Below are 27,978 nucleotides of genomic sequence, written 5' to 3'. Positions count from 1 at the left end.
GTGGACTTATATCTGGGCTTTCAATCCTAGTTCATTGACCAACATGTCTGTTTACACATGTGTTTGCATGTCTGTTTACATGCCAATATCATGCTGTTTTTGATTACTATACTCTATATAGTGCAACTTAAAACTGGAGATGGTAATACATCCAGAAGAATTTTTATTATTCAGAATTATTAAAGTTATTCTGGTTGTGTGTGTGTGTGTGACCTGTATACATATATGTGTGTGCATATGTGTGTGTGTCATGTGTATGCATATGTGTTTACATATGAAGCAAAATATTGTCCTCCAAGTTTTGTGGAAAACTGTGTTGGAATGTTGCTGGGGATTGCATCTGTAGATTGCTTTTGGTAGGCTGGCCATTTTCACCGTATTAATCCTAACCATCCATGAGCATAGGAGGTCTTTCCATCTTTTGACATCTTTTCAGTTTCATTCTCCAATCTCTTTAAGTTTTTGTTAAATAAGTCTTTTACTTGTAATGAAGAACAGAAAGGATCTTGCCAACCTGAGTTGCCAACCTGAGTTCCAGCCTCTTGTGGCTCCTAGGGGTCCCAGGGAGAGAGTATTTCTAGGTACAAGTGATTGACAGAAGGGATGGAAGGAAGGAGGAAAGTCAGTATGAAACAGATTCCAATGGAGTGTACAGGAAATGGAACTAGGGTGTGATTACAGGCCTACAAGCAATCTGGCTCTATAAACAGCATGGCTGGGTCTGAGACTAGCAAAACAAAAAAAGTTGTTTTAATGACATAGAAGTAACACTCAAGCTCAGGGCTCCCTCTACACAATAGCTATCCTTCCACAGTCACCCACTGTACCACTGAGAACTGTGAACTTGATCCACTGGAGAGGATTGGGTTTTGGATAAAACTTTAGAGCATTACCTAAGCTGGGGGAATTTAATCCTCATTGTAAAGTTTTAAGTAAGAGGGCAGACATTTAATTCTACTTTGTTTTTTTACAGGGGTTATGACTTTGGGAGCAAAACGAATTATATGAAGTCCAGCCTCCATGGCTCTATCTGAATGGCTTCTTAAGAAATGTACATGAAGAAGCCTGGCATGGAGGCACAGTCTTCGCTGGGGTCTAGATCTCTGGCAGGCCTGGTCCACATTGTTAGCATTCCCTTTAGGCTCTGCCCAACAGTTACCTAGCGAGAGCCAGGCACAAGCCTGAATCCCACATAAAAGGGTGCTGCTCCTTCTCTCTCTCTCTCTCTCTCTCCCTCTCTCTCTCCCCCCACATACACTTTTACTTTCCCTTCCCCAATTTTCTTTCTCTCTCTATTCCCTCCCCAACAGCCCCTTCCCATGTCCCAAATAAACTTCATTTTTACACTAGACTGTCATGTGGCAGATACCGTGTGGGGTGGGGGTGGGGATGCCTCAGCCTGGGTCCTTTAAGGCACCATCTTCCCCCACATCATGGGGCTGCTTTATAAAACATATCAAACAGCAAGTTCCAGGCTAGACCAGGCTGTAGAGTGATACCCTGTCTTAAAAAGAAAGCAACATGCGCGCACACACACACACACACACACACACACACACACGAGCTCTTCTTTCTTACTATACATTTTCTTGCTTGTACCACCTCAGGCCTTTTTTAGTACAAACTGCATTATCAGAAATAGCCCCGAAAGGGTCCAAAAATCGCTGAAGGGAGACCCTAGACTCAGACGGTGTGGCAAGACAAAGAGCGTTTATTCTGTAGAAACATCCAGCATGTAGAGGTCAACTGTTCTCCAAAATGGCGACGCCAGACAAAGACAAACAGGCCTTCTCATTGGGAACTGGGGAAGTCTCTAGAAGGGTTAGGTAATATAAAATTTCATTACTCGGTGCTAGGGGGTCCCAGGTGGTCAGTGGTCTGCGTTCCTGTGTCATGTGTGTTTAACCATAGGATGAGGTAGGACTGCCCAGCACAGATGGCCCACTCTGAGATAAGGTATTTCCCCATTTTGTGGTTGCCCCCAGGCTGTTCTTTGGGAGGGAGCTTTGTGATCTCATTCTGCAGTTTATGGTCTGTCCCTGGAGCTGGTGCCTATGGCCTTTCCTCAAAGTCAGGCCTGGCCCTTTCATGGAGACAATTAGGGCCTGTGTTGTTCTTCAGCCCCTTACCTCTACACCTCCAGACCAGGATCCAAACCAACTCCCTTCTCCTCGTAAAGTGGTCTGCCCCAAGAATTTCATTACAGTTATAAGAGTGGACCAATGCAGAACCATGAGAAGTTATGCAAGATCCCTAGAGAGATTCAATGGTCAACCCGGGGAGAAGTCTGCGAAGACCAAGACTGGCATTCAGATAGAGTCCAGAGGAAAGAGGTTAACATCCAGATGAGTTCAAAGTGGACTGAATGAGAGGTAGGATGATAACGCATCTGAGTAATTTGAGGAAATTTTGGCTGCCAACGGCTGAAAAGTATCACAATTGAAACGATCTGGTTTTGTGAAACAGAATGAGGAAAGACTAAGCTTTAGAGACATCATAGACGTAACACATGTGTGAGAAACAACAGGAGAATATTAGTAAAACAAAACATGCACGTTTCTGAAATCAATCTTCTTCCAGCCTAACTAGTTCATTTTGAAAAACAACACAAAACTGAGAATCACAATCAGAATCGTGGTTTCTGGATGTATTTGTTATGTCTGGTAATGTGAAATGAGTTAATTAGTACAACTTCTTAGTTATACCATGGTTTTTCATGTAACTATTAGCATTTATAGCCTGCTTTACTAAATGTCAAATGTTTCATGCTTTAGATAAAAATAGAGTAATTTTTTTAAAAAATTAGGAACCCAGAAATAAAGAGAATTAGTGCAATGTAAAGTTTGTTCCTCATAAAATTGATTAATATAGGTAGGATACCGGAAAAAGGAAATGCAATATATGCCATGCTTAAGCCTTTTAAAGGACAGTGCTATACAGAAGCATCTGGGAGGGCTAGTGCTATTTCTTAATGTCACTGGATTGAGAGATTCTTGGGGGACTTCTGACCCATGTCTGTGAGGCTAATAGCAGAGGGATTAGATCTTGAACACTCTGGTCCAAGGAAGGAATTAGTTCTTTTTTGGGGCTTCACAATATGATGGTTATATTGGGGGGGAAATGAAAGGAAGAGACGGCACCCACTTGGGGTATGTCCTCAAGGTCTGTATCTTGTTCTCTTCCTGTTTCTCAACTTTCTTTATTTCCTGGTTGCTGTGATGTTAAGTGCTCTGTGATATCCACTGCCCTACCATGGCGGGCAGACAGACAGCTTTCAAACAGTGACCCCAATCAATACTTCCTTCAGTGGTTTATGTCAGGCATCCTGTCACAGCGACAGAAAGGCTATTACGCGGTATTAGTAGAGCCATCTCCTTTCTCATCTTCCAGCAACCGTTCAAAATCACACTGTAAATTCTTTTTGCACATCTTTACTGTATGTTTCTGGTACCACTTTCTGTTTTAGCTCCAGTTTCCAATATTTGGTTCAAATAAAAATACATTACATTATCCTTCATGGCATTGTGTTTTCCTCATTAAACTCCAACTGGAGTGATTTTTATCTCCGTGTTAAGGATTTACAAGGAGCCCACTCACAGTTCTTCCTAATTTCCTACACGGTTTTTTGTTTTTCATGAGGTACTACATTCCATACTCCCAGGCCCCTGTGCTCTACTGGAGTCTGTGTCAGCCTCTTTGGTAAAATCCTTCATTTGCTTTTTATCTGTAGTCCAGCCACAAATACTTTTCAAAAGTGGATGGAAATAAATGGTCTCTGTTCTCTAATGTCTGGAAAAGTTATTCTTTTGTTTATAGCCTCTTCTTTTAATAAATAACCTAGTTGATTCTTAAGAATAATCTCCCCCCAAAAGGACAAAGGCACTGAGTCACTACTTCTGACAACCATCACTTTTGTGAGAAGCCTGGACATTGCTGATTTTTATTCCTTTGTAAATGAGCGTCTTTCTCTAAACATTTAGAATGCTCTCTTCATATTGGTGCTCTGAAAGTCATGGGGACATGAGTCAGAGGAGTATTCTCTCGCTATGCCTGAGATATACCTCAATCAGAAGACAGGGATGTTTGAAGGGAGACAACCTTCCCTGATTCCTCAATAATTTCCTTCACTCTACGTTTTCCGTGTTATGCACACCTAGTAGGTAGATTTCCTAGACCTTAACTACATTACTCATAACTGTTTTGCTCAAGGGGAGGGAAGAATTGAGGCAGAGTCTCTCTTTGTAGCATAGGCTAGCCCAGGATGGTATTGAACCCTCAATCCTCTGAGCCATCTTCAGACCATCTAACTTTTAAAAAGTCCTTCATCATTCTCACCCTTTTATGTCTCTCATCTACTTCTGAGAGATTTCTTTTACTCTATTCTTGTGATTTTTGCTATATGCATATTTTATTTTGGCAATTTTGTTTTATGTTTTTCTTTTATTACATTTTATTATAGCAGCTCTTTGTATTTTGTGGATGGGGTTTCTGACTAAGGCAACTCAGAATCATCTTTCCTAGCTTTCCCTGTATTATTTCATTTCCCAGCTATCTATTACTTTTGATTGTTTTTTTTAATATTATTTATTTTTCTCACTTGACTAATATCGGTTGTCTATTCAGCTTTGGGAATTAGCATCTCGGCTAATATACTAACGAGAAGAGCTGATGGAGACCTCGCTGCTGCTGCTCTGTAGAGCCGTCTCTCATTTTAGCCTTCAATACTCTGTAATTTCTGTGCCCGAGGCCCACCCCCATTTCCAGGTGTATGGGTTTGGGACGCAAGTAGGACGTCTCCAGTCACATCTGTCTCTGTGGCAAAAATTTCACGGTGTACTCTGGTGTCATCATTTATCTAAGGCAAACACTTGGTATGAGGGGGAAAAATGTATAATTGTTTGAAAGTAGAGAGCAGAGCTGAGTTCCACCAACAAAGTTCCTCTGAAGATGGCGCTCCAGTGAGCTCTGCTCTGTGTAGTGGGAGGAGCTGATACTAAAATCTGGCTCCCTAATTGGTTTTTGATTTGGCCAACGTGGGAACCAATTGCTGAGAGATGGGTAATGGTGGGACTTCCAGGTTCCAAAAGGAAACAGAGAAGCGAGGAAAGAGAAAGGGCTTTTGGGCCAGGCTTTTGAACGAGAAGCGTGCAGCAGCCATGTAAGATGTTGGGGTAGCTAGAATGGCTGCAGCAGACAGCTGATATAGGCTAGCCGATACCGTTAGGGCAGGAGATTCTGGGCCCAACAATTGCTCTAAGATAATAAAGTTGTTCAAATGCTTTTCTTCCTCGGAGCAAGGTGGACAGAGATAGAGAAAAGCCGGGCCATTGATGGCAACTTGGTGAAGCTAAGCCAGAAGGGGCTGGGAACACAATCACTGCTCCCTGGAGGCAGTAGGTGGCCTTTGGCAGAGCTAAGCCGAGAGGAACAGACAAATTAGGAGTGGGGCTACGGCAGCCAATCTCGGAGCTAAGTCAGGCCGGAGTCCTGGGCAAAGGAGGTAATGTGATTTTAAAATTACACACGACAGCTCCGGGGCTCACTTAATCATCTTGCCTGGTTGTTAGGTGGGAGACCCTGTGCGTGAGGAACAGAAGCTTCACCTCTGCTCTGGACAGCTTTGAGCATGCCCCTTTGGGTGAAGCTTCTCTTAGCTTCAACGTCTTCATTAGTATCTTCTACACTTTCATCTCTTAAAGTAGCTGGTGGCTTCTATTTCCTGCTTTCAGTACCACTATGGATCTACCCAGTAACAGATCTCTTTACTGAGCTGGATGTTTGAGAAGAGGCTGACTTCAATACTTGGGAAAGGCAGAGTTCAGTACTCATCAGGTAACTAGACCAATAGCCTAATGAGCGGTTCTGTTATCTGAGGGAAAACTCATCCTCTGAAAACGTAGATCAAGGCTGACCATTAGTGGGTTTCCCCACACACATGTTTTGTGCTAGGAAGGAAATGTAGAAGACTAATTTCTGAGGATCAAATCATCTATCTCATCAGGGATTAAATCTGATAAGAAAAATTTAAGACCCAGTCAGGTGCGCCTGAAGTGTTAAGTGGCTTTTGTTGTTCGATTAACGACCTCTTTTTTCTTCTCTTCCTCCTCCTTTTCTTCCTCCTCCTCCTTGTCTCCACTAATAACTCAGCAAGTGGTGTGTGTGGTGTCTTACTTTGGGTTTTAAGTGCTGCGAAGAGACACCATGTAAGGCAACTCTCATAAAAGTAAACATTTAGTTGGGACTGGCTTAACAATTTCAGTCCAGTCTCATCACGGTGGGAAGCAAGGTGGTGTTTGGGTAGACTCGGTGCTGGAAGAGCTGAGAGTTCTACATCTTGATCTGAAGGCAGCCAGGAGGAGACTGTCATCCACACTGGGTGGAGCCCGAGCATAGGAGAGCTCAAAGCCCACCCCAACAGTGACAGACTTTCTCCAACAAGGCCGCACCTCCTCTAACAAGGCCACACCTCCTCCAAGGCCACACCTCCCCCAGTAAGGCCACACCCCCTAATAGTGCCACTCCCTATGGCTAACCAATGAACCACGAGTCTATGGGGGCCAAACCATATAGCATTGACAACAATGCTCGTTCAGGAAACAGGAAAAATCCAAAAAGCAGAAATCAGCAACAAAATTAGGAGTTAACATTTCTCCTCCTGTGTGCTTTTTCTATTTTCCTTATGGACAGTGACAGGTCACATGGTATTGTCCACTCATCTTCAGCTTGTCCCACTAGTTGTCAGAGGATAAATACTCAGCCATTGGTTGTGGGAAGAAATGCAATATAAGTGAAGATGAGGGATGCATTTTGAGATTTAAATACCTAGTATTTGCCTCCAATCCATGAAGCTACGCTATTTGCATGTGGAGAAAGGAAACAGGCCCACCAGGAAATGCTTGCATACAAGTTTGCATTCTAGTTGGGCAGCTATGTGCAAATCAGTTTTCAGCAGAATGACCAACAGCAGTTCTCAGCTGGAATCATGAACCTGCCGGTAACAGGATCATTTCTGGAGAAACCGGCATATAATTTATGCAGTGTGCAGGGAAGTGCTTCATTGCGAGTGAGAACTCCGAGTGCTGGTGCTTGGTTCTTGACATTGGCAGCACATTAAGACCTATGTGTTTTAAAAGTCCCAATGTTTACTTCAACAACCTGGGATGCTCTGTGAATGGAGTGTGTTAGGGTATCTTGGAGCACTGTAGAATCAAGAACTGAATTAGAGAAAGTCACAGCAAAGGAAGTAAGGTTGGGTGAAAATTCTAGTGAGGAAGAATTTAGGGTGTTCTTGAACAAAAGAAGGGACAGACGGGCATGTGGAAAAACACTGGCAAGACAGAGCTGCTGGGAAGTCCACGGAGCTGAGCAGGATGCAGCGTGGGACTATTACTGAGCATGCGCAAACAGCTTTTGGCCACCAAGAACAAAAGCAACAGAAAAATTACCCTATTTTCACTAGTTTTTAAAAAGCTCAGTGTAGCTCAGTGTTAGAGCACTTACAACATATGTGGGTTTGATCCCCACAACCATGAAAAGAAAAGACTCTCTCTAAAGACTCAAGTTCGGTGCGCGCGCGTGTGTGTGCGTGTGTGCGTGCATGTGTGTGCGTGTGTGCATGTGTGCGTGCGTGTGTGTGTGTGTGTTGCTGTGTATCTGCATCCATGCACACATGGTTATACACAGGTATGCACATACATATAATTTAAAACAAAATTAATTTTTCTTCCCCGTAAGATTGGGCCTGTTAGCGTTTCACCATCATTGGGGAGTACCCTTCTAGACGGACTATTGATCATTAAAAGTCGTTGGTGGATGTGATGGCGTTTTGTTTAGTGTAGTCACACATCAGTTGCCTGTGCTCCAAATAACCCCCTGTTCATGAATTTTTACTAAACTCAGTGGACCACACTGAGGTGGGCAAAGAGGGAGACTTGATGAGACAGGCTGGTGGGGAGATACAGGAAAGAACTGAGGAAGTAAAACTACTAAAATTCTTTATGTAAACGTATGAAACTTCATGTAAGTGTAAATAAGTGTTAGGACTATCTCTCTATGGAGCATATATGGAATACATATGTGAAATATATATGTATACACACATATGTATATACCAACAATTAATGAAAACAAAAACCATAAATTTGAGAAGGGCCATGTGGGTGTGGGGGGAAGAAGGGGAGGGAGAAACAATATAATTTTCAATCATTTTTTAGATGGGAATGATGTACCCTATTATAACGGTATAATATGCCATAATCTTGACAAATAAAAGTAATAAAGAGATGATTTCCAGTGACAATCAAACTGAGCAACACACCTGTGTACAACGAACAGGAAAAAAAAAGTGCACTATTAGCCTGGGAAGAGACACGTTGGAATTGTTGACGTATCCTACAAAGCGAAAGGCGCTACCGGAAGAGCCACAGCCGGCCGCATCATTCCAACTGTGTGACGTCTGAAAGATGACTCAGTGAGGAGATCGCTGGTTGTCATGGGTTACTAGGGAGGAAGGAGGAACGGGTGGAGTACGGGGTGCTTTTGAGCAACAAAACAAACAACGTTTGTCCGTACAGTTGTGGGTGAATGCAATTATGCATGCAAGCTTCATGAGCTAAGGCAGAAGTAGCTGGCTTTGTGTGATGACATCAGGCAAATGTCAGACTCACCGGCTTTAGCAATGTTGGTCTTGAGGAAGGCTGTGCCAGGAGAGGGAACACATGGGAACTCTCTATGCTTAGATTCTATTGTGATCCTAAAACTGATCTGAAGAACACTTTAAAAATGAAGGGACAGGGACATACCAGGGTGAGAAGGAAGCAGAAGCTTCAAGTGGAAAGAGGAGGTACTACAAACATTTTCATGAGCAAGGACTGATGTATCAAGAACAAGGGTTTGGGACCGCCTTTGCTGTGGTAGAGAGAGGGTACAGAGCAAGACGTCAAGAGCATGCTGAGGAGGAGAGGAAGAAGTTTTGGTGGCGATCTGCGATTGGCAGGTATAATGAAGCCTTGGTGATTGACAGCTCTATATCTTGAGCCCTCCCCCCGAACCCCCCCCCCCCCGCGGCTTTCTCATCTTTACTCTGATAAACAACCCGCAGAGGTGAAGCCATCAAAAACAGGCACATCAATGTATAAGAGAGTGCAGCGGGTTTTGAAAACCGTTCTTCAGAATGAGGCTGGGAGACTGCACATGGGAAGCATTCGGGTGCATAAAAAACAAGCCGCCTTGAGGATTATTTTAAAAATCTAATTTGCAAAGGCCACTGGCATCGCTTGGATGTGTTTGCTAATCAGGCAGTAGCTTAAGTCATCTTGAACAGCTGAAGTTATAATTTCCACAAAAAACCTCAGAAATACTAAAGCATTAATTGAAAAAAAAAGAGAGAGATAGAGTACTTTGAAAATCTTGTTTGTGGAGTTAGTTTGACTTGGAAGGATAGGGTCAGAGCAGTTTCTCATCTGCAGGGAGGGCTAAGGGTTTTTGGTTTTCTTTTTGCATGATTACCCTGGAAAACAAATCTTTCATATGGCAAATGAATGACTCCTTGGTCTGTTGGCTTTATTAAAGGCTATCGCGGACCTTTTATTTATTACGCTCTCAGTTTCCACTAAACCCTCAAACCTAAATATGAAATGTCCCACATTACTTAATCTTCTAGCTATTGTTTATCCGCTCTCATGGAGCCAGGCAGGACTGGCGGACTTAGCTTTTATTATAATTGCTGCAAAGTGTCTGTAGTGTCTGCAAAGAGCCTTCCCGGCAGGGCAGGGATGTGCTGGTCTCTGCTGTTCTCCTGCAGGCTGTCAGATTGGGGTAGTGGGCACAGATACTCCCCCAGGCCCTCGTGCCAAGCAAGTCTTAGATCACCTTTACAGAGCAGAGGGTAATTCAATATCAGCATTTCTTCGTGCAAGCTAATCTTTCCTCTGAGGCAATTTACAAAAGCTGCTGAGAAGTGGAGATGCTGTACAGAGACCTGTCTCTGAAGGGCTTTGCTGATTTCAAGGTCAAGTAGGTAATTCATATGCGAGCTTAATGAGAGCAAATGCTAGAGTTTGGAAGGAAATAGCAGAGACCGGGAGAACAAGATTCTGGTCCCAGTTCTTGGCACATTATCACATTTTATCCTCCTATCACCTTGTGATGAGGAACATTATTTCTCTCTTTTCTATGGGAAGAAAGAGGAACACGAGGGAAACAAATTAAACCACATGTGGGCATGCAAATGCAAATGTATAGAATTGGGGGCCCGGCTAAACAAAACCTGCCTAATTTAAGAGCTTGGCACTCTGTATTTCATAGACGCTTGTCTTAGTTCTGTTTGCCAGGCCCACACAGGTCTCCTGAATTCTCTCCCTGTATGTTCCATTACTATATTAACTCTCATGTCTTTGTTTGAATGGCAGAGCCAAATGCCTCTGCCTGAAAACTTGCTTCTCCATCTCTCCCAGAACCTGTGGGTCAGCTGGGAAATCCTTATTCTAGTCATGAAGGGACACACCCACGCACGTGTGTGCGCGGGCACACACACACATACACACACACATACACACACTCACACATACACACTCACACATACACACACTCACACACATATACATACACACATATACATACACACACTCACACATACACATACACACTCATATACACACTCACACACTTATATATATACTCACCCACACGTATACACACATACACATACACACTCACACATACATACACTCACACATACACACACTCACAACACAAACTCACACATACACACTCACACATATACACACTCACACATATACACACTCACACATATACACACTCACACATATACACACTCACACATACACACACACTCATACATACACACTCACACATACACACTCACACATACACATACACTCATACATACACACTCACACATACACACTCACACATATATACACATCACACATGCACATACACATACACGCTCACATATACATACACACAGTCACACACACTCAACATACATACACAGTCACACGCACTCACACATACATACATATACACACACATACACATACAACACACACATACACTCACACACAGTCACACACACTCAACATACATACACAGTCACACGCACTCACACATACATACATATACACACACATACACATACAACACACACATACACTCACACACAGGCACTCACACACTCATATCTATATGCATACACACCTAATTCTGTCAGTGGTAGGATTAATTTAGTCCATTAAGTACCTTCCCATTAGGCCTGGGGCTTAACTGAAGTGTCAAAATTTGATGGCTAATGTTTTGTGAATTACTCAGATAAGCCACATCTTTGATCCCATTTCATAGTTCATGATATGACCATCTGCACACTTCTCTTGGAGATTTCGGGACAGCAGCCAAAGCAAGTGCAGAATACTGAACAGATCAATACAGTTAGGCACATTACCATAATCCACAGACATTAAAACGTCAATAACTTATTCCCTTGACAAAGCTCATATCAAACAGAAGGCTAGATGGCACCAAGAGATAGATTCAATAGGTGCTCACCTCTGGGGACGGGTTTCAACAGGCTGAGGTCACTTGCAAAGATGAGTCTCAGGATCTTAACTGTGTCAACTTTGTTTATTGACAACTGTGTTCTAATCACTATCCAAGCTCACAGCTTTTCCTAGAGAAGGACCATCCTCCCCGTTTGTGAGTGTACCATGTTGACAAAAACAAAATTTGCTCTGTGTGACCAGTGTGCTAATACATTTGGATCACAGTAAATCACAAAGATGTAGCTTTTCAAAGTAATTCATAAGCCAGTGTGAAGAATTCCAAAGTTCAGTGTTTCTCAGGCACCTGTCACGTGCCTGGCCTATCACAGGCGAAGGAGAGGCAGTGAGGTACTCGGCACCCTAGCTGCTCTGTGTTACATAGCTGCATTGCATTGGGAGACAAAAACAAGAATATGTAATCCGAAGACAATTCCAGGTAAGCAGGTGCACTACGGTGAACATTCTGATGAACAGTGCATTAAGGCGAGCTCAGAGGGGACGGCAGGGTAAAGTGGGGACACACAGGATAGATTGTGAGCAGTGCTCTGAGGGTCCTCTGTGCGGGAAAACAGCCAGACAGCCATTCAGAGAAAGGACCTCTATACAGAAGGAAGCAACTGGCTTGAGGGAAGAAGATAAATCTCCTGACCACGAGGGAATAAATGCTTGGGGGGCCATAAGGAAGCTTAAATTAGATGAGTCACAGTACTGCTCTTTTCTTGGACCAGTACATGTGATATTATTATTTATGATTCCTTTTTAAAATGTGAATATGTGTGAGGTATATGAGTATGTTGTGTGTTCATGCATGTATGTGTATTCCTCCCTGTGCATGCACGCATGTGTGTGTGCATATTTGTGTGCTTATGTGTGTGTGCGTGCATGCACGTGTGTGCCTGTGCATGCACGCGTATGTGTGTGTGTCTGTGCTTGTATGTATGTGTATGTGTGCATGTGTGTGTGCGTGTGAGTGCTTGTATGCGTGGGGGGGGCACTCGTGCTAAGGTTCATGTGTGGAGGTGAGAGAACAAGGATCTTCGCTCATTGGTTGTTGCCTTTCCACTTTTGGTTGAAGCAAGGTCCTTTGTTTGCTGTGTAAGCCAGCTTAGCTGGCCTATGAGCTTCTAGAGACTCTCATGTCTCTACTTCCTGTTCCCGTGGGCACATTAGGGTTATGGACAATATACTACTGTGACCAGCCTATGTCTTCTGGGAGTATGGACTCAGGCTGTCTTCTTTCACAGCAAGCACCCCTTGAACATTCTCCCTCGGCCCTGTGGCAGTGATTCTCTTGAATGGTGATTTTGCTTCCCAGGGACTATGTCTGGAGATATTTTTGTTTTAGCAGCTTTGGGGATGGAGGTGCTACTGGCACCTACTAGGTGGAAGCCAGAGATGTTGTTAAACACTCCACAATGCTTGGACAACCCCCCAACAAAGAAACCATCAACCTAGAATGTCAGCAGTGCTGTTGTTGGAAAAAAGATTGGCCTTCACTGCAGTTGATAAACAAGAAAGGGGGCGGGAGGCTGGGGCAGACTCTGAAGGAGTAATGGTTGTCTGGATTAGGACAGCAGCAGTGGTGTTGGTGAGAGTTGATCTGCTGATGAGTTAGGTGGCCACAGAAAATAAAGAGAAAGAAACCAAGGATGATGGATGGCAGTGGGGTCATTATGGCACAAAACAGTCAAGGTTGAGAGGGCAAGGCCGCCTCCCCCAATGTAGCTATGAAGTGAGCAGCTGGGCACAGGGACCTGAAACTAAATACTGAGCCAGTTATCAGCATGCAGGCAGTAAAGGCATAGATAAGGTTACCTAAGAAGGGATGATGGCTAGGAGGAGCAGGGAGAGAGTGTCTTCTCTCCAATATCAGTTAGGAGCCAAGCTGAGGAGAAACAGCAAGTGGGGCACCCAGGAGACAGGCAGCTGCAGTGTTCTAGTGTTCTGAAGGACACAGGACAGGGCAGATGATGCCATCGTCTATAGAGAATGTTCTGAGGGGCTGGTAAGATGAGAGTAATAGGAACCCAGGATTTAGCTGGTTTGCAGGATATCCATAACATAGACCACAGCACCTTCACTGGATTAGCATTTATTTAGCATTGTGTTCTCACCCAAGTGTTGAGGAGATCAAGCATTTGGAGTAGTCATAACCAAAGACTACGAATTGCTAGCTGGGTGTGGTGGTACCCATCTGTGGTCCTGGCTTTCAGAAGGTTGAGGTAGGAGGAACAACTGAGCCCAGGGATTCAAGACTGGCCTGGGGAACATAGTTTCTGCTCCATTTCAAAGAGCATGAGTTATTTTTAATAGATATCATTTAATGGAGAAAGGTGGCAACAGCAGGATTTCAATACATCAAGTAAAAAGTTCCCTAGGACCATTGAAACATGACCGAAACTCTTAGAGGATTTTAAACACTTGCAAAGCCACTGTATGAGATGGATTTGGTTTTAACAACAGAAGGATTGTCACCAGTCCATTGGAGGGCATAAGGCTTACACTCTGTGCACCTTCTCTCCTGGCTTTGAAACTATTGAGACGTCACTGTCATTTTAGGGCTCTGGCTTTGGGCAAATTGCTTAAACTCTTGACATCCAACAGTCACGTCTCTAAAGCAGTCAAGGATAGCACTGAGACTAAATAAAATAACAGTAGCAAACTGTATCTGTCGTACAAAGGGTCCCCACTGTACTTCCTTGTAGACCTTTCACTGGAGTTTTCTGAAGTAGCCATGGCTCTATGCTGGGACACTGCACACAGCAGTGCTGGTCCCGTGGGGATGCCGTGCTCCTGTTTTTATTGCCCTGTGATGTCTTCTCACCACACAGAGTACACAGCTCAGAGCATGATGGATTTTCAAACCATGAAGCTGTTGAGATTAGGCTGTGTCCTACTCCAGGTTACTAAGTGGTGTATGAGATGGATTTTTCTTTTTCCAGACAGTGCCTCCCTTGGCCTTCAACGACTCCGTTTTTAAAAAACTTGTTATTGATTCTTTATGAGTTTCACACCATGCACCCCAGTCCCATTGATCTCTCAGTTCTTTCATATCTGCTGTCTACCCTTGCCAGATCCCTGCCCCCTCAAACAAAATTAAAAACAAAGATTAAAAAAACAAACAAACAAACACAGAAAACATCTCCTTGCGGAAGCTGCGTTGTATCACAGTGTCCCACAGTACACCCTTTTGTCCACACATCTTTCCTCGCAAATGTGCACTGCTGTGAGTCACTGGTCTGGTTCAAAGCCTCTGGATTCTGCTACACCATCAACACTGGATCTTTGCTGGGACTCCCTTGTTGTTGCCCTGTGTTGTATATATTCTTTAGCTTCGAATCCTCAGGACTGGCCCCTTCACACACACTAGCAGTTCATAGGTTGAGGTTGATGTTGGGGTGGGTCAACTCAAAGCTCTGGATCTGGCCCTAGGTAGTAGCTGACTTGGTCAGCCTGCCAGCTCTTCTGGACCCACACGATCAGGGTGAGGTCCCCAGCATTGCCCAGGCTAGCTCGTCCAATGCCATAGCTGGCGGGGACCAAGGTCATCTCTTTCTCTCTCAGGCTCACCCATTCACACCACTACAGCTAGCTCTACTCTACCACCCAGTAGAGGGGCAGGACCCAGTGCTGCAGCCAGCAAGGGGCTGGGCCGGCTTTCCTGCTCTCATGTGCCCAGGGCTGGCTTTCCCGTGCTTTTGTCATCAGGGACAGCTCTGCTGTGCTGCCCAAACAAGGTGTATGGCTGTTCTTGAAAGTGCTACAACCAGTGAGGGGTGGGGCCAGCTCTGCCCAGCCATTAGATATCTATGTGGTCCTGGGTGGCAGCCCAGGGATGTGCACATGGTCTTTGGTGGTAACATGAGCTACAGACACTGAGACTTCGGTGCTACACAGCCAAGGACCCAGACCTGACCCTCGATAGCAGCACAGGGGACTTCACCATGGCTCCAGGTGGTGGGGCAGGCGACACACAGCAGCTATTCTCCATCCTCATATCTGCAGTTCCACCTCTCTTCACAATGCTGAAACTGCTCTACTTCTCTCTCTCCCCCGTTTGTCTGCCACATGCTTGCACACTGTAGTGGCTCCCACTGCAGGTGGGCCACAAGGCTAGAGAGCTTCTGGGCGACCTCCTCTGCCTGCTCTATGTGGTGTGGCAAAAGGAAGACTTCTGGATGTCCCCAGCCCATGCAGTGAGTGTGGCATGGTTGTAGGAAGAGCTCTGTGTGTCTGTAGCCTGCGTGTGCGGCGTGACTGACCTCTGGATGTCTGCTGCTCGCCGACTTGGCTTGGAGGCAGACAGGTCTCTGGATGTCTTCCTCCTCTGTGCCGTGTCGCATGGTGACCGGCAGGCCTCTGTGTGTTCCCCATCTGCCCACACTGTTTGGCCTGGTGGACTCCACTTTTTAAAATACTTTTTTTATACAGTCAAGATGTAGTACATAAAATCAGACAGACAGGCATTCTGATAGAGGTGAAGCAACATGGAAACACATAGCAGTGTTTGAAATCATCAAGTTTATACTAAATAAATAGAGGAACAGCTGGATTTTGATAAAGAAAACAGAATGCATACTGGAAAAAAGGCAGCATCTTCGACAAATGGTTCCAGTCAAACTGCTTGGCCACAATGAAAATATCCCCATACTAATGCCGCACAAAACCCGACCCCAGATGGATCAGAGGCCTCAAAACAAGGCCAGACACACGGAACCTGACAGAAAGGGAAGTGGAGAATAGGCTTAAACTCACTGTCACAGGAAAAGACTTTCTGAACAGGGCACCGTCAATACAGGCGCTAAGATCATCAATAAATGGGACCTCATGACACTGAAAAGCATCTGTAAGGCAAAGGACATCATAGCTTGGACAATGAGTCTGCCTATAGAATGGGAAAGGATTTTTCTTAAAAACAAAACAAAATAAAACAAAACCCTGGTAGAGGACTAATATCTAAAATATATAAAGAACTCAAGAGCCAGATTTAAAAAACAAAGAAATAATCCAATTAAAATGGGGTATAAATCTAAACATAGCTTTCAATTGAGCAAGCTCAAATAACTGAGAAACACTTAAAGAAATGTTCAACATCCTTATTCATCAGGGAAATGCAAATCCAAACAACCTGAGATCCCACCTCACACCCTCAGTATGGCTAAGACCAATAACACAAGTGACAGCTCATGCTGGAGAGGATGTGGAGCAATGGCAACTCTCCTCCACTGCTGGTGGGAGAGCAAACTTGCACACCCACTTTGGAAATCAGTGTGGTACTTTCTTAAAGATGGGAGCTGATAAACTTTCACGATCCAGCTATACCACACTTGGGAATCTACCCAAAGGATGCTTCGTTCTACCACAGAGATGCTTTCTCAACCATGCTCATGGCTGCTGCATTGATAACAGTCAGAACTGGAAACAACCTAATGTCCCTCAACACGAATGGGTTAGAAATCATGGTACATTTACACAATTGAGTATTACCCAGCATCTTAAGAAAAGTGACATTATGAAATTTGTAGGCAAATGGTTGGAACTAGAAAAATATAATCCTGGGTGAGGTAACCCAGACACAGAGAGATACATATGGTATGCATTTGTTTGTGTGTGGATATTAGCCATCATGTAAATAATAACCAAGTTACAATCCATACATCCAGAGAGTTTAGGTATAGCATAGACTAGAAGGGACACATGCATCTCCCTGGGGAGGGGAAACAGAATAGATTTTTTTTGTAGGTGGGGGAAAAGAGAGATGGAAACACGAGGACCAGGTGGGGAAGGGGAGGGAAGATGGGGTTGGAGGAAGGGATAAGGAGAGAGAGGGCTAAAATTGAGGGACGTTTGAGGTTAGTATGGAAACCTAACGCCGTGGAAACAGCCTAAAAAATATGAGGGTGGTTCTAATGGAATTTCCAAAGGATGAGGGAGAGGGAACCCCACTGGCTATCTCTTGTCACTAAAAGAAGCTTCTAGTACTGGGAGTAGATTACATCCGGTTGAATTGTGATTAAAGGCGTTCCATGGAAATCCACCAGTAATCCACACGGTTGCCGAGATGATAGGCTGCTTTCCATAAACTGACAGGAAGTTCCCATTGCTGAAGAGAACACCCACACAGCTCTGAACATGGAGAGCTTGAGCTACTGCCTACATAGAACCTTCACTCTTACATCCCGTGTCTTAGCCCGGCCACATAGCCTTTGACCTATAATCTTTCCTGCCTCCAGAATATGCCAGGGCACCAGTGGTACACAGCTTGCAGGATTAACCATCTGATGTCTGATTGACTTGTAGCCTACTCCACTAGGTGAAACCCATGCCTAACACTGCTTGGGTGATCAAGACCCAGAGACTAGATAGCCCAGGGACCTAGGATAAAACCAAAACACTACTGGTCTAAACAACAACAACGCAAAATTTAAAAAAAAAACTAATAATAAAATAACTTCTAATATTCTGTAATACTCATAGATTGGTGCCTTATTCAGCCATCATCAGAGAAGTTTCCTCCTGCAGCAATAGGGAACAAATACAGAGACGCACAGCCAGAGATTACACACAGAGAGTCACCTTGGAACGCACAGCTCTAAATGGGATGTCTCCGTCAAATCCCTCCCCTCAGAACCCGTGGGAAGAGGTGACAGAAAGGAAAGTGCACATGGGTCCACACTAGGTCCTTTGAGTATATATTATAGATCTCGGTTTACTATTTGCATGGGACTCCCGAGTGTGTTAATGAGTGTGTCTCTGATTCTCATGCCTTCTCTTGAGGATCTTTTTCTTTTTTTTTTTTCTTTTTTTTTTTCTTTTTTTTTTTTTTTTTTTTTTTTTTTTTTTTTGGTTCTTTTTTTCGGAGCTGGGGACCGAACCCAGGGCCTTGCGCTTCCTAGGCAAGTGCTCTACCACTGAGCTAAATCCCCAGCCCCGAGGATCTTTTTCTTATGTTGATTTGCCCTGTCCAATATTGATGTGATGGGTTTTCTACTATACTTTATGTTGTCACGTTTGGTTATATTGTCTCTCAGAAGCCTGTTCTTTCCTAAGGAGAGACAAGAAGGAGTGGATCAGATCGGGGTGGGAAGGACCTGGGAGGAATCAAGGTGAGGAGACTGTAATCAGGATTATAAGAGAAACAAATCTATTTTCAATAAAAGAGGCACAAGAGTTAGATTTATTTCCCAATCTACATTGCTGCTTTTCCTTTGTATATTTACTTGTGCGTGTGTGTATCCTGTGCCCACACCAAGGCCTGAAGAGGGTGTCTGTAAACGACAAGGCTGGGGGTACCTGGAAGACAATGGGGGACAAGAGACACAAAGAAGGACACCAAGACAAGAGTCTGATCAAGGCGACAATTTTATTTTTCCCCAATGCTGAATTTATACCGTAACAGGGGTAACAGAGGGAAGGGGTAAGTGGGAAACATTTACACAGGCCAAGGACACAGCTCTCTTGTGGTCAGGGAATCGGCTGATGTTGACAGGATGTCAGAAAGGTCACAGGTTTGTCATATCTATTAGTCAGCAGGATGTTGGTTTCTCAGAAAGGTTACAGGTCATCACATTGGGTGTCTTGACGTCAGGTGTATTTCTCAGCAAGGTCAGAACTTTATCATATGATTATTCATCTTGACCACCAGATTCGTATTAGTCTTCTGCAGCTGGCTGGGGATTTTCCACGAACCCAGTCATTCTTAATTCTAACCATAATAATAACATCAACAATGGAGGGCTTCAAGGGCATCGCTCCCAACAGGTATCAGATCCTCTGGAGCTGGAGTTATGCATGACCGTGAGCCGCCATGTGGGTGGGTGCTGGGAACTGAATTGGCAGAGCAGCACGTGCTCTTGGCTTGGGCCAGCTCTGGGCTCTGTCCAGTTTGTCAACAGCTTTCGAGGATGGAGGCTGACTGTGAAATGGGTAGGAACACAAAGGGCACCATTGGCCCAGTGGCATTCGTGTAGTACAGGCCAACAAATGACCTATTCCTAGGACAAGGAAGAGTCCCATTCTATAAATTTACCAGGGAACATTAGCATATGGCATATTGAAATCACAACAGGAAAACTATGCTGAAAGCTTACTGGGCAGCTAGGCTGAAGAAAGACCGGGGCAACTCCGTCACGTGACCTGCATCAAGAGGTGGACACTTTGATGGCCGTGACTTTCACCCAACTATTATCTGACCACTCAGTATATGTGTCAAAGAATGGATAGGCAGAGAGCTTTCTACTGTCCCAAGGACTTCTGTTTGTTTCAGTCCCTGCTGTTGATGAGGCCAATGTGAATCCCCACCTCCTTTCAGGCCTCTGTGAAATATGCACATATATACATATATTATAATGTACATATAATATACATGTATTTATTATATGATATGCAATATGTGACCTGAAAGAATATAAAAATTTAAGATGAGAATCTCTGTGCTGGGGCTGGAGAGATGGCTCGGTGGCTGAGTATTTCTTCCGAAGGACCTGGGTCACACTGTTAACACCTGCATGGTAAGTACCCAGGGCATCTGGTGCCCTTTCTGGTTGCTGTAGACAGCATTTACGGTTGTGGTACACAAACACACATTCATGCAAAACATGCATACGCATAAAAACAAACAAAGAAGCAAACAAAACTAAATAAATTAAAACATTAAAACCTGTGTGTTGTTGCCTGGACCAGAGTTATCAAGAATATTAGGGAAAATCTGGCCAAGTATTGCCGATGAATCTCTCATGCCTTCTAAATTTCTTCTCTTTCAATCGTTTCCAACACTGTGAAAAGACAGAAACAAGTTTCCCTATGCTCTGGGGGAGTACACTCACGACAGAAGTATCTAAGTAATGTCAAAACGAGGTAAAGTGTGTGCATGTGGCTTCTGGGGTTTAGTGCATGACATCATAGAAAACCAAATATGTAAGCTACGACGTCTTTGAAGAGAGAAGTCAAATAAATTTTTGGTTTAAGGCTTACTCACCGCCAGGGCCATAAAGGGTTCCTCCGTCTTCCAACCATAAATTGAAGGTTTCGCTAAGAAAAAAGGAAAAAGACTAACAATTACATTAAGCCTTAGATCGTTACTCCAGATATGAGTGAGCAGAAGTATTTCTAATCTAAAAGATGTATTTCAAATCTAAAAGATGACTACTGCCCCAACACTGCGTTTGCTGCTGTGAAAAAGACGTATGTCCTTGTTGATGTGTAGTCTCATTCTGGGAACACGAAGACTAGACGGAAACAGCAGTGCTTAAATCTTTGTATATTTTGGGCAAAGAAATCAGCTCCAGAGCACAAAACCCCAGGCTTCCTGAGCTCGCCAGTGGAGAAAGCAGAAGGGCTCACTGGCGATGCATCATCAGGAGAGCTGAAGGTTTCTGGCTTTGCTTTTAAATTTTAGACGTTGGTTGTGTCAACTTTTTCCTGGTGGTGTAACCAAATCCGTGTTCACGGCAGAGCTCCAAGTGGTACTCAACCTGTGGGGTGTGACCCCTTTTGGGTTCCAACAACCTTTTCACAGGAGTGACCTAAGGTCATCGGGAGACACAGATATTTACATTATGATTCATAACAATAGCAAAATTACAGTTATGAAGTGGCAATAGTGTTATGGTTGGGGGGGGTCACCACAACATGAGGAACTGCATTAAAGGGGAGCAGCATTAGGAAGGTTGAGAAGCCCTGGGCTAGAGTGATGATTCAACTATAAGGTATTTATCAGGCTTCTGGTTACTTAGAGGAGCGTGGGAGACCCCCAAATGCCTGACATCACTTCTAGTTACCATCCTGGATGATGCCCTCATGACAGCTGCATCACAAAGTCCCCCTTTCAGTTGACCTCACACTTCCTATATATTCCACCATCTTCAAAGATGTCTTGCAGCTTGGGATGGGTAGGTGGAAGTAAATTCTTCAATGCAAGTCACCCTGCTGTGTCCCTCCCCTTCCCACTTTAGTACTAGAGTGTCAATAGCTCCTCTACCATTACATCTGTAGAGCTCTAGATTGTTCTGCCCAATTAGTGGCCACAGCTACTGGGATAAGAGCATCTCTGCTCTACAATGGAGACAGGATAATCTTATGTCCTAAGGAAGACAAGTCACATTACAGCATAGATAGGAACTATTTACAAAGCGACGTTCATCTTTCTTCCCATACAGGAACGCTGACAACATACTCCAACTCCTAGATTCTTTTCTGACTGCAGTGATTAGAAATGGATCTTAGGTCCATTTCAGGGAACTAACTCAGTAGCTAGAGTTGACCTTGGGCCTTCTGATTCTCCTGCCTCCACCCCTGTGGTGCTGGAATTTATTGGCATGAGCCGTCATGACTATTTGATATAGTTTTGGGAATCAAATCCAGGGCTCTGTGCTAGAAAAGCACTCTACCCATTGAGCTATACATCCCACTGGAACCTAGACCTTGGGTGCTACTGGGAGAAGCCTTGCAGCACCCTGTGCAGTCTCTCTCCGCTTACAATAGCCAGGAAGAGCTGATGTAACCCCTCCAACCTTTCTCCCCACAGAACTTCTGCCAAGAGCCAATCCTCCATCGCCACCATTCTCTCTACCATTGGTACTTAGGAACCAAGAGCTGGGGGCACATGGCGCATGTCACAAATCACCTGCTTCCTCAGGTGTGGGACCTCCCCTCCTTGGAAATCTTTATGGGCAGACACCTTACTTTGTCTGGAAGGACTAAGGGTTTGTACTTCAGAATTCCCCACATGCCAGATCCCCACTGAACTGTCTTCTGAAATAGTAATAAATCTCTTGCCCCGAGGACAATTTGGATCAGTGCCCCTTTTTTTCTAGAATCCCTTTTCTACCTCCTTCTTCAGACGTAACATGTCCCCAGCCCTCAGTATTTCGTTTAACCTCTTCCCACACAATCTCGAGTTCTCTCGTGTTTCCAGCTGACTTAGAAGAGCAAATGGCACCCTTTGCTACAGTTAGAAGAAGGAGGCTTAGTGACAGATGGCATGGTGCAGCCGAGAAACGTGCCCCCATGAGAGTTTGCTCCACACACTCAGGACAAACGAGGAAGGGGTCTTTATGAGTAGTGCTGTTTACCCAGCTCTGACACAGGGCTAAAGAGCCACTGACTGCAAACGGAAGAGTTTACTAACCATCTAGACCACAGACTTACACATTCCACATCTGCTGTCATGATTAACTCTCTCTCAGGACCCAGTCCCAGGTTGCACTTGGAAAAACTTAAACAGATACAGGAGACTGCAAGTCTGGCTTCTTGGGCAGATGGGAGATTTACAAAGCAAAGATAGTGTCAGAACTATTTTTTTTTTAGATTTATTTATTTATTTTATGTATAGGATTGTTCTCTTTTCATGCACGCCAGAAGAGGGCATCGGATCCCATTACAGATGGTTGTGAGCCACCATGTGGTTGCTGGGAATTGAACTCAGGACCTCTGGAAATGCAGTCAGTGCTCTTAACTGCAGAGCCATCTCTCCAGCCCCAGAATTACTTCTCAAGGACACCAGTGTTGTTCTTTCCAACCACTTGATATCCAGGGCCATGCTACCCACCTGATAGAACCAAGTTTTCTTAAGAAGAGAACTGGGGGCTTTGTGTCAGATCAGGACTTAACCTGGTTGCTGCCCTGAGCTGCCTGTTTTCTGATAGAGAAATGGGCCTAATGGCTGGTTGTAAGTCATCGGGCTGTTCCTTTGTTATGGGAGTGGAGCTTCATGGCGGGGCAATCCTGGTGAAGAGACATTTACAGGAGCAGTACCTTACCTAGTACTTGCATACATTGGTAAACTCTAATAGGCCTGGTTAGTATATTGCTCATCTTTGAGGTACGTGGGAGGAGGCAGTAGCTAAATTCTACTTTGTACAACTTAATGTCTCCTAAGCAAATTTATTAGAAGACACTTAATATCAATTCTATTACTTTGAGCTACTTCTATATCAACAGGACCATCTTTTCCTCATCAGTGTCCACAGTCATTAGACATCCAGACCTTCGTCATCACGAAGCATCGTGTTCATCAGACCATGCTGACTTCTATCACTTGGGTGACCATAATTCTGTCCTCTCAAGGTACACAAAGCCAAGTTAATTCCTACTTGCAGGTGGACATGGCGCAAACATAATTCAGCTCTTCCTAGTACACCGGGAGGAGGGGGGTGGTGCTGGAGTGAAAGATCCCACGCAGAGAGACCCTTACTCAAGTCTTGGGAAATCGCGGACCCCAGACACAGAGAGACCATTTTGGATGTAATAAGCAAAGGCGAGGTTTATTACGGAGACCTATTACAGAGATCTCCCGGCCGACACTTATCCCGCGCAGGAGACAGAGGTGTCGGCCCCGAGAGGCTGGGAAAAAGAGTATTTAAAGGCAGAGGCTGTGAGCACCAGGGGATGGGGGGATGTCAAAGGGGAATGTACCACAAGTTACAGGATTGCTTTATGGCTCCAGGAGATAAGGGGATGCCAGAAGGTTTTATGGCCCCCTGGTTCCTGGAACAGAGCTACTAAATCAGGAGAAGGGTAGGGTCTTCAGGTCCTCATTATTTTTAAAAGTTTGTCAAAATTGATGGAGCATCTGTATTTGAAACACCTCTGGTTAGGCTTGGGCTGCCCGGTTTCTTGGAGTGATCTCTGCAGGACACAATGGCTGAAAAGCACAAGTAGGGGCTTATCAGGGTCTGGAGGACATCTGGTTAAAGTATGACTCTGAGTAAGCTGGGGGGATGTCTTTGGATGGTTTATGGCTCAGTCCTCAATAGCCTGAGCTGGTTTTTGCATTCCTTTTCTTTATCTTTATGGCCTGTTATTCCTGGCGGCAGGGCTTAGCCCTGAGTTTGTGGCTTTTGGGGCTTACTCTTTTAATTTTATATTTTTAAACCTAGAATTTGTATAATTTTCTTTTCAGGAGAAAGGTGCGGTCTGGTGAGATGCTGGTTCCAGTGGGAAAGAAGATGATTTCTTCAGTCAACGAAAATGGAATTTCACGTGAAGGCTTAGACCCTATGGACAGATTCGAGGATGTGATTTCAATCCTTACAGATGGCAAAAGAAGGTCTCACGCTTCCCTATCCCATTCCCAATTCCCTTACTACACTCCTACCTTTATAGGTTGAAATGGAGCATTTGAGAAGACTATGTGGATATTCTGGAAGGACCTAATAGGAGCTGAGGTCATACTGCCCTTGGAATAAGGTGCAGACCTGACTTTATAGTGTCTTCCTCTGGCAGCTCCACTATGAACGAATCCTGTCTTTGCCACAGAGCTCGCTGTGTGTTCAAACTTTGGGGCCACCATCTGTGACCAAAGTCAGATCTGTCTCCATAAGCCAAGGAAAAGAGACAAATTAACAGTGGAAATAGGGAAAAAGGATTATTCAATGTGGCTACATTGGGAAGAGAGAGAAGGTGCTCAGAAAATCCTTGAAGTGAGGGGCTTTGCGGTGAGATCAAAGTGTAAATAGAGGCCAGTGATGTGCACATCGGAGCCGGGCGGGTTGAGGTTTGGATCCACCATTGTCTGGGCTTCAGTTCCATCCTGTGTGTGTGTGTGTGTGTGTGTGTGTGTGTGTGTGTGTGTGTGTGTGTGAGAGAGAGAGAGGGGGGGGGGGAGGGAGAGGGAGAGGGAGAGAGACCTGACAAGTTGCTAGAACTGCTGGAAATGTCTTTCTTGGAAATAAGTTCTCCCCCTGGCTGGCATCTTTTCCTTCTCCCAGCCTGAGATTCTTGGGGATATTCCAGTCTCTTCGGAGTCCATTGTTTCAGTTAACCTAACAGCCAGATTGACAAATACAAGAATCTCCTTAGAATATTTCCATTTCTGGGGCTGGGGATTTAGCTCAGCGGTAGAGCGCTTGCCTAGGAAGCGCAAGGCCCTGGGTTCGGTCCCCAGCTCCGAAAAAAAGAACCCCCCCCCAAAAAAAAGAATATTTCCATTTCTGCCAGGCTGGTTACAACTGGCTTAGGAAATAGGAAGGGATCTTCCAATCCCACTGAGCTAACAGCGATGGCAAGTGGATAGGATCTGGCGATAGTTTTCTCCCTGGCAAACTTTGCTTAAATAGCTTTAGGAAGGTTCTTCAAATGTCTTTAGTCTCAAAGAGGGCATGAGAGGTTCATAGTCTTCCGTATTATTAGAATCTGTCCCAAAGATCTCTCTCTCCACCCCCTCCCTTTCTCCCTCCCCCTTCCCTTCCCAACACTCACTAAATATGCCAGGCTATTTTTAAAGCGACCTGTCTGGACCTCTTGGCTACCCTTCCTTCAAACAAAATGCTCATTTCAGGAAGACAAAACTGCAAGCACTATGCTATGTGATGAAGCACACGCACTGAAAGGAAATAATGACAGGGAAGCGACACTCCAAAGAAGTTCTGAGATGAAAGTCACACCCAGTCTGCTCAAATACATGACTTGGGCTAAGACCAGAGCATTTCCTTCTCTGTCCTAACTATCCCTAAGCCCAGGCCTGAAAGCTCTTAGTCATCTCTAATCTTCAGAGATGACTGATTCGATCTGGCTTCTCTTAGTTTCTAACTGAATTGCTCTGCTTGGCCTCATCCTAACTTTCACACTGTAAGGGTCCAGGCATTGCTGGATAACGATACCCCAAGTCTCAAACAGTATGCAACGGCAAAGAGTGCTTTTGCTCAGCAGAACTTTCTGCATGCGGGGTGGGGGGGAGGGTGTCCTCCTCATTAGGGACTCACAGACCCAGATTTTAGTCAGTTAGGGGAATTCCATGGAGGAGTATGTGTTCTTTTACTGTCATTAGTTAGCATTATCTAGGGGTCTGACTGACTCTACAATTGGCTAGGCTCTGGAGACTTCCCAGGGGGCTGCTTACTCATTCTAGCTACCTGTTCTTGCTTCCGGCCAGATGATACGATGTCTTCAGATCAGATCAGCTGCCTGAGGCTGTGGTTGGCTAATCACAGGTTCCTGGATCTGGGTTTTTATTTCTGGGAAACTGGAACATAAGCCCAGCCTCCCAAACTGCCAGTTTGTAGTCTGTCATGGAGTCAGCCTGGCTCTGGCTTACTCAGTCCTCTTTTAACCTTCTCATTTTCTGGTTGGTTCTGTCTTCACCTGAGGCTAGCTTGTTCTCTCTGTAACCTACCTCATCTCTGTAGAACTGTCCCAGTAAAGCTGCCGTACATACACAAACCACCACCAGCAGCAATGCGCTCGCTCTCGCTCGCTCTCTCTCTCTCTCTCTCTCCTCTGCTTTGCTTGTAAGTAGCCTCTCTTTCCTGTGCTGTTCTCATTAGAGTTGGGCATATCCTATCTCTGACTCATTCTGTCCATTCTTTCTCTGATCCATCACTTTGTCCGCCCCTCAATTAGACATCACTTTCAAACATGGCTGCTTCCTTCTACAAACTAACCTTGCCTCCACTGTTAGGGATTAAAGGTGTGTACTAAGGATGTGTCTGCATTCCAGCCAGATCATACTGCAAATCCAGGGCATGTCTGCATCCTGGCTGGATCATATTTTTGGATGTGATCCCTTGCCAGAGTTTCCATGTTGCTAGATTAAAATTCTTCTACACCAGCCAATGTTGAAGTGAGGTGTAGAGGGGAAGTGACCTGCAGTTGGGCTGTAGGAACGACTTTTTATTTTTTTCCCCCGGAGCTGGGGACCGAACCCAGGGCCTTGCGCTTCCTAGGCAAGCGCTCTACCACTGAGCTAAATCCCCAACCCCGGAACGACTTTTCATACCCAATTTGGCACACCAGCCATTTTGTATGGGTTGGTCCTTAGCCTTGTAAGAGTATAGCTGTTCTGCTTCTGCCTCTATAGATATGGTACTAGTTGCTGTGGGATGGGAGTCTCATTTTTCTACATAGAGAAGAGTATCGACAGTTCCTTTCTTAGGATTATGTTGAGTCATGCCTCTCCTTTAAGATGCTGGTTACTCTAAGTGGCCAGATACCACAGCCTGAAGAAATCAGGCTGTTTATCTCCAAAGTGCTCTCTCTGGGACAGAGCTAAGAAGTGATGTTATGTTGTAGTATTTTAGGGCGTATGGCTTCTCCATGCTCTTTGTCATATAGCCTATCCCAGAATAAGTCCCATGGGTAGAACTTGCCACCAACCCTGAAAGGATAAAAAAAAAAAAAAAAAGTCTGGTGTTTTCCTCTATCTGGGGCATTTCTCTAAAGGACCTCTTCTGTACTTCTCCTATCACCCTGTCTCTCATGGTTTTCTTTTAACTGTACTTCTAAATGAAGTTCTTCTCCTTCTCTTTTAAGAAAACCCTTTTTTTTTTTTTTTTTGTTTTGAGTCTCCAAACATGTCACCTCTGCTATAATGTACTGTGGTGGTTTGAGTGAGAAAGGCTCCCATAGACTCATATGTTTGAATTCTTGGTCCTTAGTTAGTGGAACTGTTTGGGAAGGATTAGGAGGTGTGGCCTTGCTGGAA

The 27,978-nt window shown here is 44.6% G+C and overlaps 1 protein-coding gene and 1 long non-coding RNA gene across 14 annotated transcripts in view; one reads left to right on the top strand and one right to left on the bottom strand.

The window, feature by feature from the left end:
* Positions 1 to 27,978, top strand: part of LOC148003874 (uncharacterized) — a 68,092-nt gene that overhangs the window by 33,090 nt on the left and 7,024 nt on the right. For 5 of the 13 annotated variants that reach the window (XR_015629780.1, XR_015629782.1, XR_015629789.1 and 2 more), the window contains 3 exons: positions 22,084 to 22,194; positions 23,499 to 23,624; positions 24,460 to 24,606. Coding sequence is in view for 1 of the 13 variants with exons in the window: in XM_087569037.1 (XP_087425163.1) it covers positions 22,169 to 22,194; positions 23,499 to 23,624; positions 24,460 to 24,606 (299 nt within the window). In the remaining 12 variants the exon portion in view is untranslated. The remainder of the gene's footprint in view (positions 1 to 22,083; positions 22,195 to 23,498; positions 23,625 to 24,459; positions 24,607 to 27,978) is intronic. The other 8 variants (XR_015629785.1, XR_015629787.1, XR_015629786.1 and 5 more) reach the window with 3 other exon arrangements.
* The window catches only part of LOC134480617 (uncharacterized), a 65,284-nt gene continuing 57,500 nt past the window's right edge, over positions 20,195 to 27,978 (bottom strand). The window contains exons 2-3 of the long non-coding RNA XR_015629792.1: positions 20,536 to 20,588; positions 20,195 to 20,332 (exon numbers count right to left, since the gene is read on the bottom strand). This is a non-coding gene — a long non-coding RNA (uncharacterized LOC134480617). The remainder of the gene's footprint in view (positions 20,333 to 20,535; positions 20,589 to 27,978) is intronic.

This window comes from Rattus norvegicus, chromosome 9 (genome assembly GCF_021556685.1).
Source record: "Rattus norvegicus strain SHRSP/BbbUtx chromosome 9, alternate assembly SHRSP_T2T, whole genome shotgun sequence".
In the NCBI taxonomy this organism is placed as follows: Eukaryota; Metazoa; Chordata; class Mammalia; order Rodentia; family Muridae; genus Rattus; species Rattus norvegicus.
Note: the sequence above shows the minus strand (reverse complement) of the source record. Positions and strands in the feature narration are given on the sequence as shown.